Source organism: Littorina saxatilis, linkage group LG4 (assembly GCF_037325665.1).
Source record: "Littorina saxatilis isolate snail1 linkage group LG4, US_GU_Lsax_2.0, whole genome shotgun sequence".
Lineage (NCBI taxonomy): Eukaryota > Metazoa > Mollusca > Gastropoda > Littorinimorpha > Littorinidae > Littorina > Littorina saxatilis.
This window is the reverse complement of record NC_090248.1, coordinates 147,598-160,192: the sequence shown is the minus strand read 5'-3', so window position 1 is coordinate 160,192 and position 12,595 is coordinate 147,598. Positions and strand designations below refer to the sequence as shown.

The 12,595-nt window shown below is 40.2% G+C and overlaps 1 protein-coding gene across 1 annotated transcript in view; it reads right to left on the bottom strand.

Moving 5' to 3' along the window:
* LOC138963730 (uncharacterized) overlaps positions 1-10,893 on the bottom strand; it is a 35,962-nt gene extending 25,069 nt beyond the window's left edge. Inside the window, exons 1-2 of the mRNA XM_070335580.1 lie at positions 10,173-10,893; positions 5,671-5,703 (exon numbers count right to left, since the gene is read on the bottom strand). Of these exons, the coding sequence (XP_070191681.1) occupies positions 5,671-5,703; positions 10,173-10,245 (106 nt within the window). The 5' untranslated portion in view covers positions 10,246-10,893. The remainder of the gene's footprint in view (positions 1-5,670; positions 5,704-10,172) is intronic.
* Positions 10,894-12,595: the final 1,702 nt, after the last annotated feature.

Here is a 12,595-nt window from a genome sequence, read left to right as displayed (position 1 = left end):
GAATGCGTGGAAAGAATGTTTCTTACCCTAGGTTCAACATATTAGAGAGAAGCGGTGGAAAGAATGTTTCTAACCCTAGGTTCAACATATTAGAGAGAAGCGGTGGAAAGAATGTTTCTAACCCTAGGTTCAACATATTAGTGAGAAGCGGTGGAAAGAATGTTTCTTACCCTAGGTTTAACATATTAGAGAGAAGCGGTGGAAAGAATGTTTCTAACCCAAGGTTTAACATACTACAGAGAAGCGGTGGAAAGAATGTTTCTAACCCTAGGTTCAACATATTAGAGAGAAGCGGTGGAAAGAATGTTTCTTACCCTAGGTTCAACATACTAGAGAGAAGCGGTGGAAAGAATGTTTCTTACCCTAGGTTCAACATATTAGAGAGAAGCGGTGGAAATAATGTTTCTTACCCTAGGTTCAACATATTAGAGAGAATGCGTGGAAATAATGTTTCTAACCCAAGGTTCAACATATTAGAGAGAAGCGGTGGAAATAATGTTTCTAACCCAAGGTTCAACATATTAGAGAGAATGGGTAGAAAGAATGTTTCTAACCCAAGGTTCAACATATTAGAGAGAGAAGGGGTGGAAAGAATGTTTCTAACCCTAGGTTCAACATATTAGTGAGAATGGGTGGAAAGAATGTTTCTAACCCTAGGTTTAACATATCAGAGAGAAGCAGTGGAAATAATGTTTCTTACCCTAGGTTCAACATATTAGAGAGAATGCGTGGAAATAATGTTTCTAACCCAAGGTTCAACATATTAGAGAGAAGCGGTGGAAATAATGTTTCTAACCCAAGGTTTAACATATTAGAGAGAGAAGGGGTGGAAAGAATGTTTCTAACCCAAGGTTCAACATATTAGAGAGAAGCGGTGGAAATAATGTTTCTAACCCAAGGTTCAACATATTAGAGAGAATGGGTAGAAAGAATGTTTCTAACCCAAGGTTCAACATATTAGAGAGAGAAGGGGTGGAAAGAATGTTTCTAACCCTAGGTTCAACATATTAGTGAGAATGGGTGGAAAGAATGTTTCTAACCCTAGGTTTAACATATCAGAGAGAAGCAGTGGAAATAATGTTTCTTACCCTAGGTTCAACATATTAGAGAGAAGCGGTGGAAATAATGTTTCTAACCCAAGGTTCAACATATCAGAGAGAAGCGGTGGAAATAATGTTTCTAACCCAAGGTTCAACATATTAGAGAGAATGCGTGGAAAGAATGTTTCTTACCCTAGGTTTAACATATCAGAGAGAAGCGGTGGAAATAATGTTTCTAACCCTAGGTTTAACATATTAGAGAGAAGCGGTGGAAATAATGTTTCTAACCCAAGGTTCAACATATTAGAGAGAAGGGGTGGAAAGAATGTTTCTAACCCAAGGTTCAACATATCAGAGAGAAGCGGTGGAAATAATGTTTCTAACCCAAGGTTCAACATATTAGAGAGAATGCGTGGAAAGAATGTTTCTTACCCTAGGTTCAACATATTAGAGAGAAGCGGTGGAAAGAATGTTTCTAACCCTAGGTTTAACATATCAGAGAGAAGCGGTGGAAATAATGTTTCTAACCCAAGGTTCAACATATTAGAGAGAATGGGTAGAAAGAATGTTTCTAACCCAAGGTTCAACATATTAGAGAGAGAAGGGGTGGAAATAATGTTTCTAACCCAAGGTTTAACATATTAGAGAGAAGGGGTGGAAAGAATGTTTCTTACCCTAGGTTTAACATATTAGAGAGAAGCGGTGGAAAGAATGTTTCTAACCCAAGGTTTAACATATTAGAGAGAAGCGGTGGAAAGAATGTTTCTTACCCAAGGTTCAACATATTAGAGAGAAGGGGTGGAAAGAATGTTTCTAACCCTAGGTTTAACATATTAGAGAGAAGCGGTGGAAAGAATGTTTCTAACCCTAGGTTTAACATATTAGAGAGAGAAGGGGTGGAAAGAATGTTTCTAACCCTAGGTTTAACATATTAGAGAGAAGCGGTGGAAATAATGTTTCTAAGCCTAGGTTCAACATATTAGAGAGAGAAGGGGTGGAAAGAATGTTTCTAAGCCTAGGTTCAACATATTAGAGAGAAGCGGTGGAAAGAATGTTTCTAAGCCTAGGTTCAACATATTAGAGAGAAGCGGTGGAAAGAATGTTTCTAACCCAAGGTTCAACATATCAGAGAGAAGCGGTGGAAAGAATGTTTCTAACCCAAGGTTCAACATATTAGAGAGAAGCGGTGGAAAGAATGTTTCTAACCCAAGGTTTAACATATTAGTGAGAAGCGGTGGAAAGAATGTTTCTAACCCAAGGTTCAACATATTAGAGAGAAGCGGTGGAAAGAATGTTTCTAACCCAAGGTTCAACATATTAGTGAGAAGCGGTGGAAATAATGTTTGTTACCCAAGGTTCAACATATTAGAGAGAAGGGGTGGAAAGAATGTTTCTAACCCAAGGTTCAACATATTAGAGAGAAGCGGTGGAAAGAATGTTTCTAACCCTAGGTTCAACATATTAGAGAGAAGCAGTGGAAAGAATGTTTCTAACCCAAGGTTTAACATATTAGAGAGAGAAGGGGTGGAAAGAATGTTTCTAACCCTAGGTTCAACATATTAGAGAGAAGCGGTGGAAATAATGTTTCTAACCCTAGGTTTAACATATTAGAGAGAAGCGGTGGAAATAATGTTTCTAAGCCTAGGTTCAACATATTAGAGAGAGAAGGGGTGGAAAGAATGTTTCTAAGCCTAGGTTCAACATATTAGAGAGAAGGGGTGGAAAGAATGTTTCTAACCCTAGGTTCAACATATTAGAGAGAAGGGGTGGAAATAATGTTTCTAACCCTAGGTTCAACATATTAGAGAGAAGCGGTGGAAAGAATGTTTCTAACCCAAGGTTCAACATATTAGAGAGAGAAGGGGTGGAAAGAATGTTTCTAAGCCTAGGTTCAACATATTAGAGAGAAGCGGTGGAAAGAATGTTTCTAACCCAAGGTTCAACATATTAGAGAGAAGGGGTGGAAAGAATGTTTCTAACCCTAGGTTCAACATACTACAGAGAAGCGGTGGAAAGAATGTTTCTAAGCCTAGGTTCAACATATTAGAGAGAAGCGGTGGAAAGAATGTTTCTAACCCAAGGTTCAACATATTAGAGAGAAGGGGTGGAAAGAATGTTTCTAACCCAAGGTTCAACATATTAGAGAGAAGCGGTGGAAATAATGTTTCTAAGCCTAGGTTTAACATATCAGAGAGAAGCGGTGGAAATAATGTTTCTAACCCTAGGTTCAACATATCAGAGAGAAGCGGTGGAAATAATGTTTCTAACCCAAGGTTCAACATATTAGAGAGAATGCGTGGAAAGAATGTTTCTAACCCTAGGTTCAACATATTAGAGAGAAGCGGTGGAAAGAATGTTTGTTACCCAAGGTTCAACATGTTAGAGAGAAGGGGTGGAAAGAATGTTTCTAACCCAAGGTTCAACATATTAGAGAGAAGCGGTGGAAAGAATGTTTCTAACCCAAGGTTCAACATATTAGAGAGAAGCGGTGGAAAGAATGTTTCTAACCCAAGGTTCAACATATTAGTGAGAAGCGGTGGAAAGAATGTTTCTAACCCAAGGTTCAACATATTAGTGAGAAGCGGTGGAAAGAATGTTTCTTACCCTAGGTTCAACATATTAGTGAGAAGCGGTGGAAAGAATGTTTCTAACCCTAGGTTCAACATATTAGTGAGAAGCGGTGGAAAGAATGTTTCTAACCCAAGGTTTAACATATTAGAGAGAAGCGGTGGAAAGAATGTTTCTAACCCTAGGTTCAACATATTAGAGAGAAGCGGTGGAAATAATGTTTCTAACCCAAGGTTCAACATATTAGAGAGAGAAGGGGTGGAAAGAATGTTTCTAACCCTAGGTTCAACATATTAGAGAGAAGCGGTGGAAAGAATGTTTCTAACCCAAGGTTCAACATATTAGTGAGAAGCGGTGGAAAGAATGTTTCTAACCCAAGGTTCAACATATTAGTGAGAAGCGGTGGAAAGAATGTTTCTAACCCAAGGTTCAACATATCAGAGAGAAGCGGTGGAAAGAATGTTTCTAACCCAAGGTTCAACATATTAGAGAGAAGCGGTGGAAAGAATGTTTCTAACCCAAGGTTCAACATATTAGAGAGAGAAGGGGTGGAAAGAATGTTTCTAACCCAAGGTTTAACATATTAGTGAGAAGCGGTGGAAAGAATGTTTCTAACCCTAGGTTCAACATATTAGTGAGAAGCGGTGGAAAGAATGTTTCTTACCCAAGGTTCAACATATTAGAGAGAAGCGGTGGAAAGAATGTTTCTAACCCAAGGTTTAACATATTAGAGAGAAGCGGTGGAAAGAATGTTTCTTACCCTAGGTTCAACATATTAGAGAGAAGCGGTGGAAAGAATGTTTCTAACCCAAGGTTTAACATATTAGAGAGAAGCGGTGGAAAGAATGTTTCTAACCCAAGGTTTAACATATTAGTGAGAAGCGGTGGAAAGAATGTTTCTAACCCAAGGTTCAACATATTAGAGAGAAGCGGTGGAAAGAATGTTTCTAACCCTAGGTTCAACATATTAGAGAGAAGCGGTGGAAAGAATGTTTCTAACCCTAGGTTCAACATATTAGAGAGAAGCGGTGGAAAGAATGTTTCTAACCCAAGGTTTAACATATTAGAGAGAAGCGGTGGAAAGAATGTTTCTAACCCAAGGTTCAACATATTAGAGAGAATGCGTGGAAAGAATGTTTCTTACCCAAGGTTTAACATATTAGTGAGAAGCGGTGGAAAGAATGTTTCTAACCCAAGGTTTAACATATTAGAGAGAAGCGGTGGAAAGAATGTTTCTAACCCTAGGTTCAACATATTAGAGAGAAGCGGTGGAAAGAATGTTTCTAACCCTAGGTTCAACATATTAGAGAGAAGCGGTGGAAAGAATGTTTCTAACCCTAGGTTCAACATATTAGAGAGAAGCGGTGGAAAGAATGTTTCTAACCCAAGGTTCAACATATTAGAGAGAAGCGGTGGAAAGAATGTTTCTAACCCTAGGTTCAACATATTAGAGAGAAGCGGTGGAAAGAATGTTTCTAACCCTAGGTTTAACATATTAGAGAGAATGCGTGGAAAGAATGTTTCTTACCCAAGGTTCAACATATTAGAGAGAAGCGGTGGAAATAATGTTTCTAACATGTAGTGCAGATAGTTCTTTTTCCTATATTTAAATTTTTTAACAAAACAAAAACAATGTACACGCAAAATAATAAAACAAATGGTCAAGGATAAAAACGGTGAAAACCTAACAAATGGTCAAGGATAAAAACAGTGAAAACCTAACAAATGGTCAAGGATAAAAACGGTGAAAACCTAACAAATGGTCAAGGATAAAAACAGTGAAAACCTAACAAATGGTCAAGGATAAAAACGGTGAAAACCTAACAAATGGTCAAGGATAAAAACAGTGAAAACCTAACAAATGGTCAAGGATAAAAACGGTGAAAACCTAACAAATGGTCAAGGATAAAAACGGTGAAAACCTAACAAATGGTCAAGGATAAAAACGGTGAAAACCTAACAAATCTTCAAGTAAAAGACAAACAAACAAATCCTAACTTTCCATCAGCCGCGGATTTAAAAACTTTAAAAAAAATGCAAGCGGATGAAAAGAGACACTGACCGTGAATGAGTTGCCCGCTATTTGCACGAAAATCTGAAACGAAACAACATGAGAAATGAATGAGTTGCCCGCTAGTTGCACGAAAATCTGAAACAACATGAGAAATGAATGAGTTGCCCGCTAGTTGCACGAAAATCTGAAACAACATGAGAAATGAATGAGTTGCCCGCTAGTTGCACGAAAATCTGAAACGAAACAACATGAGAAATGAATGAGTTGCCCGCTAGTTACACGAACATGAAACAACATGAGACATGAATGAGTTGCCCGCTAGTTACACGAACATGAAACAACATGAGAAATGAATGAGTTGCCCGCTAGTTACACGAACATGAAACAACATGAGAAATGAATGAGTTGCCCGCTAGTTACACGAACATGAAACAACAGGAGAAATGAATGAGTTGCCCGCTAGTTACACGAACATGAAACAACAGGAGAAATGAATGAGTTGCCCGCTAGTTACACGAACATGAAACAACATGAGAAATGAATGAGTTGCCCGCTAGTTGCACGAACATGAAACAACATGAGAAATGAATGAGTTGCCCGCTAGTTGCACGAACATGAAACAACAGGAGAAATGAATGAGTTGCCCGCTAGTTACACGAACATGAAACAACAGGAGAAATGAATGAGTTGCCCGCTAGTTACACGAACATGAAACAACATGAGAAATGAATGAGTTGCCCGCTAGTTACACGAACATGAAACAACAGGAGAAATGAATGAGTTGCCCGCTAGTTACCCGAACATGAAACAACAGGAGAAATGAATGCATAAGTTTCAGTTGTAACAAAACATCTGAAAATAAACAACACGAAAAATGTATTCCTAATTTCAGTTCTAACAAAACAAATCCTGAAACTAAACAACATAATAAGTGGACTAAGTGCATTCATACATTTCATTTTGACAAGTTCCTTGCGTTTGCATGGACCTCACCAAATATTGTAGATCTACAAAGAGTGATTGCATGGACCTCACCAAATATTGTAGATCTACAAAGAGTGATTGCATGGACCTCACCAAATATTGTAGATCTACAAAGAGTGATTGCATGGACCTCACCAAATATTGTAGATCTACAAAGAGTGATTGCATGGACCTCACCAAATATTGTAGATCTACAAAGAGTGATTGCATGGACCTCACCAAATATTGTAGATCTACAAAGAGTGATTGAAAAATGTATTTTTTTCATTTTGCTTCTAAATTTTCGTGTGACAGGATTTTCAGGTGTATAGACAACACCTGTTGCGGCCAGACGGCGAAACGGACACGATAGTTTTGCGAGAGAAACTGTCACAGCGAACAGGTGGTGTACATAGCGATAACTACATTGCTTGCTGCGTCGTAAGCATTAGGAAGTATTAATTCGATATCATTGTGACGTTAAAAAAGAGTGGGTTGTCATTTTAAAAGTACATGTATTAAAACAGCACGCTGTCATTAAGACGGGATGAAAACAGTACACTGTCATTAAGATGGGATGAAAAGAGTACACTGTCATTAAGACGGGATGAAAAGAGTACACTGTCATTAAGACGGGATGAAAACAGTACACTGTCATTTAGACGGTATGAAAAGAGTACACATTTTGATTATGCTGATGTTCTCTGGGACAACTGCCCAAAGGAGTTAGCCACCGAGCTCGAAAGTATTCACTCTTAGATGCAATTCGAACAATTGTTGGAGCAGTCCGCGGTACAAGCCATCAAAAATTGTACGATGAGTCAGGCTTTATTTCATTACTAGAGAGGCGAAAACGCCATAAATTGATATTATTTCACAAGATCGTTCACCGCAAGGTGCCAAACTACTTATTAGCGATATTGCCACCATTGATATCAACTAATAACCCATATCACCGGCGCAGACCTCTAGACAGAAAAGTTCCATCGTTTAAAACTGAATCATATAGAAACTCATTTCTCCCATCTACTACACAACTCTGGAATTCTTTACCAGACTATATAAAACTTAGTGATTCCCTAAGTGAATTTAAGCACTTTTTGTCAAAAAACGATTTAAGTCCGCCGTGTTATTTTTATTCTGGAGATCGCATGTCACAAATAATTCACTGTAAGCTCAGGTTATATATAAGTGATCTCAATAACGATCTAGTGAGACGTCACGTTGCTACAGATGCATCTTGTGACTGTGGATTCCCGTCCGAATCCGTACAACACTTCATATTCGATTGTCCAAATTATCGCGAAGCACGTCAAGAAACTATACATGTATACCCTCCCTAATCACACAATTCACCTCCCCCACCTTTTAAACGGAGACAGACAGTATTCTTTAGATTTGAACAGGAAAAATTTTTCCACCGTACACTCGTTCATTGAACGTTCAGGCCGCTTTGGGCAAGTCAGAATAAATGCTCTACAAGCCGGACAACAACTTTAACTTCTGCACATCTCCTACCCATCCCTCTTCTTTTATTCATCCTCTTTCCCTCCTTCCTTCCTTTACTGTCTTTCTTTATAATCTTTATGCAACGTTCATTACGTTATTAATAGATTTGGTTTATTGAGACAAATTTTTCACCCGTTACCGCCTTATGTTGTACTGTCATGCAGGAACACCACTATAAGCTTCTAGCTTGTTGCTGTTTCTGTGAACTTTGTATACATGTCATGATTGTAACCCTTGTTAAAATAAACTTATGTTTAAACCAAAAGAGTACACTGTCAATAAGACGGGATGAAAATAGTACACTGTCATTAAGACGGGATGAAAAGAGTACACTGTCATTAAGACGGGATGAAAAGAGCACACTGTCATTAAGACGGGATGAAAAGAGTACACTGTCATTTAGACGGGATAAAAAAGAGTACACTGTCATTATGACGGGATGAAAAGAGTACACTGTCATTAAGACGGGATGAAAAGAGTACACTGTCATTAAGACGGGATGAAAAGAGTACACTGTCATTTAGACGGGATAAAAAAGAGTACACTGTCATTATGACGGGATGAAAAGAGTACACTGTCATTAAGACGGGATGAAAAGAGTACACTGTCATTAAGACGGGATGAAAAGAGTACACTGTCATTAAGACGGGATGAAAAGAGTACACTGTCATTATGACGGGATGAAAAGAGTACACTGTCTTTAAGACGTGATGAAAAGAGTACACTGTCATTAAGACGTGATGAAAAGAGCATGCTGTCATTAAGACGGGGTGAAAAGAGTACGCTGTCATTAAGACGGGATGAAAAGAGTACACTGTCATTAAGACGGGATGAAAAGAGTACGCTGTCATTAAGACGGGATGAAAAGAGTACACTGTCATTAAGACGGGATGAAAAGAGTACACTGTCATTAAGACGGGATGAAAAGAGTACACTGTCATTAAGACGGGATGAAAAAGTACACTGTCATTAAGACGGGATGAAAAGAGTACACTGTCATTAAGACGGGATGAAAAGAGTACACTGTCATTAAGACGGGATGAAAAGAGTACACTGTCATTAAGATGGGATGAAAAGAGTACACTGTCATTATGACGGGATGAAAAGAGTACACTGTCATTAAGACGGGATGAAAAGAGTACACTGTCTTTAAGACGTGATGAAAAGAGTACACTGTCATTAAGACGGGATGAAAAGAGTACACTGTCATTAAGACGTGATGAAAAGAGCATGCTGTCATTAAGACGGGGTGAAAAGAGTACGCTGTCATTAAGACGGGATGAAAAGAGTACGCTGTCATTAAGACGGGATGAAAAGAGTACACTGTCATTAAGACGGTATGAAAAGAGTACACTGTCATTAAGACGGTATGAAAAGAGTACACTGTCATTAAGATGGGATGAAAAGAGTACACTGTCATTAAGATGGGATGAAAAGAGTACGCTGTCATTAAGATGGGATGAAAAGAGTACACTGTCATTAAGACGGGATGAAAAGAGTACGCTGTCATTAAGACGGGATGAAAAGAGTACACTGTCATTAAGACGGGATGAAAAGAGTACACTGTCATTAAGACGGGATGAAAAAGTACACTGTCATTAAGACGGGATGAAAAGAGTACACTGTCATTAAGACGGGATGAAAAGAGTACACTGTCATTAAGACGGGATGAAAAGAGTACACTGTCATTAAGACGGGATGAAAAGAGCATGCTGTCATTAAGACGGGATGAAAAGAGTACACTGTCATTAAGACGGGATGAACAGAGTACACTGTCAATAAGACGGGATGAAAAGAGTACACTGTCATTAAGACGGGGTGAAAAGAGTACGCTGTCATTAAGACGGGATGAAAAGAGTACACTGTCATTAAGACGGTATGAAAAGAGTACACTGTCATTAAGACGGTATGAAAAGAGTACACTGTCATTAAGATGGGATGAAAAGAGTACACTGTCATTAAGACGGGATGAAAAGAGTACACTGTCATTAAGACGGGATGAAAAGAGCATGCTGTCATTAAGACGGGATGAAAAGAGTACACTGTCATTAAGATGGGATGAAAAGTGTTCTACTCACTTAGCAGCAAGCAGAGAGCGGCATGCAAGAACACACGAAGCCCCATGTCCCGTGTTGTTTTGTCGTGTTGCATCGTGTCGCGTCGTGTTGCGTCGTGTTAGTTGCGTGGCGTCACCGCGCTGGCAAGGCAGGGCTGGAATGAGCGTGGTGCGCCTTAATGAGCCAAGTGTCCAGTTCCTTCCCGCACCTCTACTCGTTGCAACACCCTCCTTCTCTCTCGCTGCAACACTCTCCTTCTCTCTCGCTGCAACACTCTCCCCTCTCCCTGCACCACCCTCTCTCCCTCTGCAAGAGGACTCGCTTTCTCCGCCAGCCACGCTGGTCTGTGATATGGGGCCGCCACTATAGACCAAAGTGACGTATGGAATTTTCTCACAGTCACACACACTCTCTAAGTCCCGGCAGCAAACTGTGTCACTGGGACCACGGCCGTCGTCACTTTTGCAATTGTCTTAAACAGCGTCCAGTCGCAGAAGAAGAAACAAGGATCAAGCTTGGTTCGTCACACATGCCGTGAAATGGGGTCACGACGGGGTCACGACGGTGGAGCGAATTACAGAAACATCTCCTCAAAAAGACAGAGAAAAACTCTTATGACCCCTGGTGAATCAGACTGTTGTTCATGTCAGTGGAGCGAATAACAGAGACATCACTTCGAGCATACAAAAGATAGGACGAACAGTTTAGTTTCTCAGAAACTCCACGCTGATGCCTTAACTGCCCCGCGGCCGCTGATGTCTATGTCATAATGCTTTAAGTTTCAATCCAACACTATCAAAACGGAAATCCTGGCATGTGCTGGGCGGTAACGTTAAGTCAAATTCTTAAAAGGATATCGCTACTAATGATCATGTCACTGGCACATGAATCAATTAGCTGACTGGTGCCGTATGGGACGCTGCTAATGAACACTGGCCAGCTCGCAGTCTGGGCTCGGCTTGACCCGGGGAAAAAGACTAACTACAACTCGCACAAGAATTCACATGTTGGTAATGCGTAACAAGAGTTGTCTACCTCGAAGGTCAAGAATATTTCTTTGTCTGAAGATGCTCACATTTTTTTTTTTAAAGACCAAAACAAGGGGTGGGGGAGGGGGAGGTTGTCAGATAATTTTAGACTGCTGGTATCGATAAAAACCGACTTTTGACGCTAAGATATAATTAATCTCCCTTCGTTGAGAAAGTTCTAGATAATTAAGCGGCAGGTTTAAGGACATACTAGGGAATTCAAGTTACTTCCCCTGCTTTGTGGCGTCATTTATTTGGGAAGTTACCTCCTTTACTTTGTTCTCTCCAAAGATAAACAATATACTCAATTATTTGCCCTGAACATCAGGAATAAGAGATTTCTTCTAGAGTAAAAGAGCAACAGAGAATCTCTAATGTCACCAGAATGATATGTTTGATACCATTGAACAGCAGGCGCTGTACTGGCCTTGCACTTTATAGCTCGTATTCATTCATTATTCATCAATGGGGAAGGTTCATAACCAAAATCAAAAGGGTAAACTTGACCCAGGTGCACATCTGTGATTCCTTGGCAGTGTGCATGCACAACGATATCTTGTTCTTGCCTCTTGCCATCTCTGAGGTATGGCGACCACAAACACACAATATCTTGTTCTTGCCTCTTGCCGTCTGTAAGGAATGGCGACCACAAACACCCAATATCTTGTTCTTGCCTCTTGCCGTCTGTAAGGTATGGCGACCACAAACACCCAATATCTTGTTCTTGCCTCTTGCCATCTGTAAGGTATGGCGACCACAAACACCCAATATCTTGTTCTTGCCTCTTGCCATCTGTAAGGTATGGCGACCACAAACACCCAATATCTTGTTCTTGCCTCTTGCCATCTGTAAGGTATGGCGACCACAAACACCCAATATCTTGTTCTTGCCTCTTGCCATCTGTAAGGTATGGCGACCACAAACACCCAATATCTTGTTCTTGCCTCTTGCCATCTCTGAGGTATGGCGACCACAAACACCCAATATCTTGTTCTTGCCTCTTGCCATCTGTAAGGTATGGCGACCACAAACACCCAATATCTTGTTCTTGCCTCTTGCCATCTCTGAGGTATGGCGACCACAAACACCCAATATCTTGTTCTTGCCTCTTGCCATCTGTAAGGTATGGCGACCACAAACACCCAATATCTTGTTCTTGCCTCTTGCCATCTCTGAGGTATGGCGGCCACAAACACACAATATCTTGTTCTTGCCTCTTGCCATCTGTAAGGTATGGCGACCACAAACACACAATATCTTGTTCTTGCCTCTTGCCATCTGTAAGGTATGGCGACCACAAACACACAATATCTTGTTCTTGCCTCTTGCCATCTGTAAGGTATGGCGACCACAAACACACAATATCTTGTTCTTGCCTCTTGCCATCTGTAAGGTATGGCGACCACAAACACACAA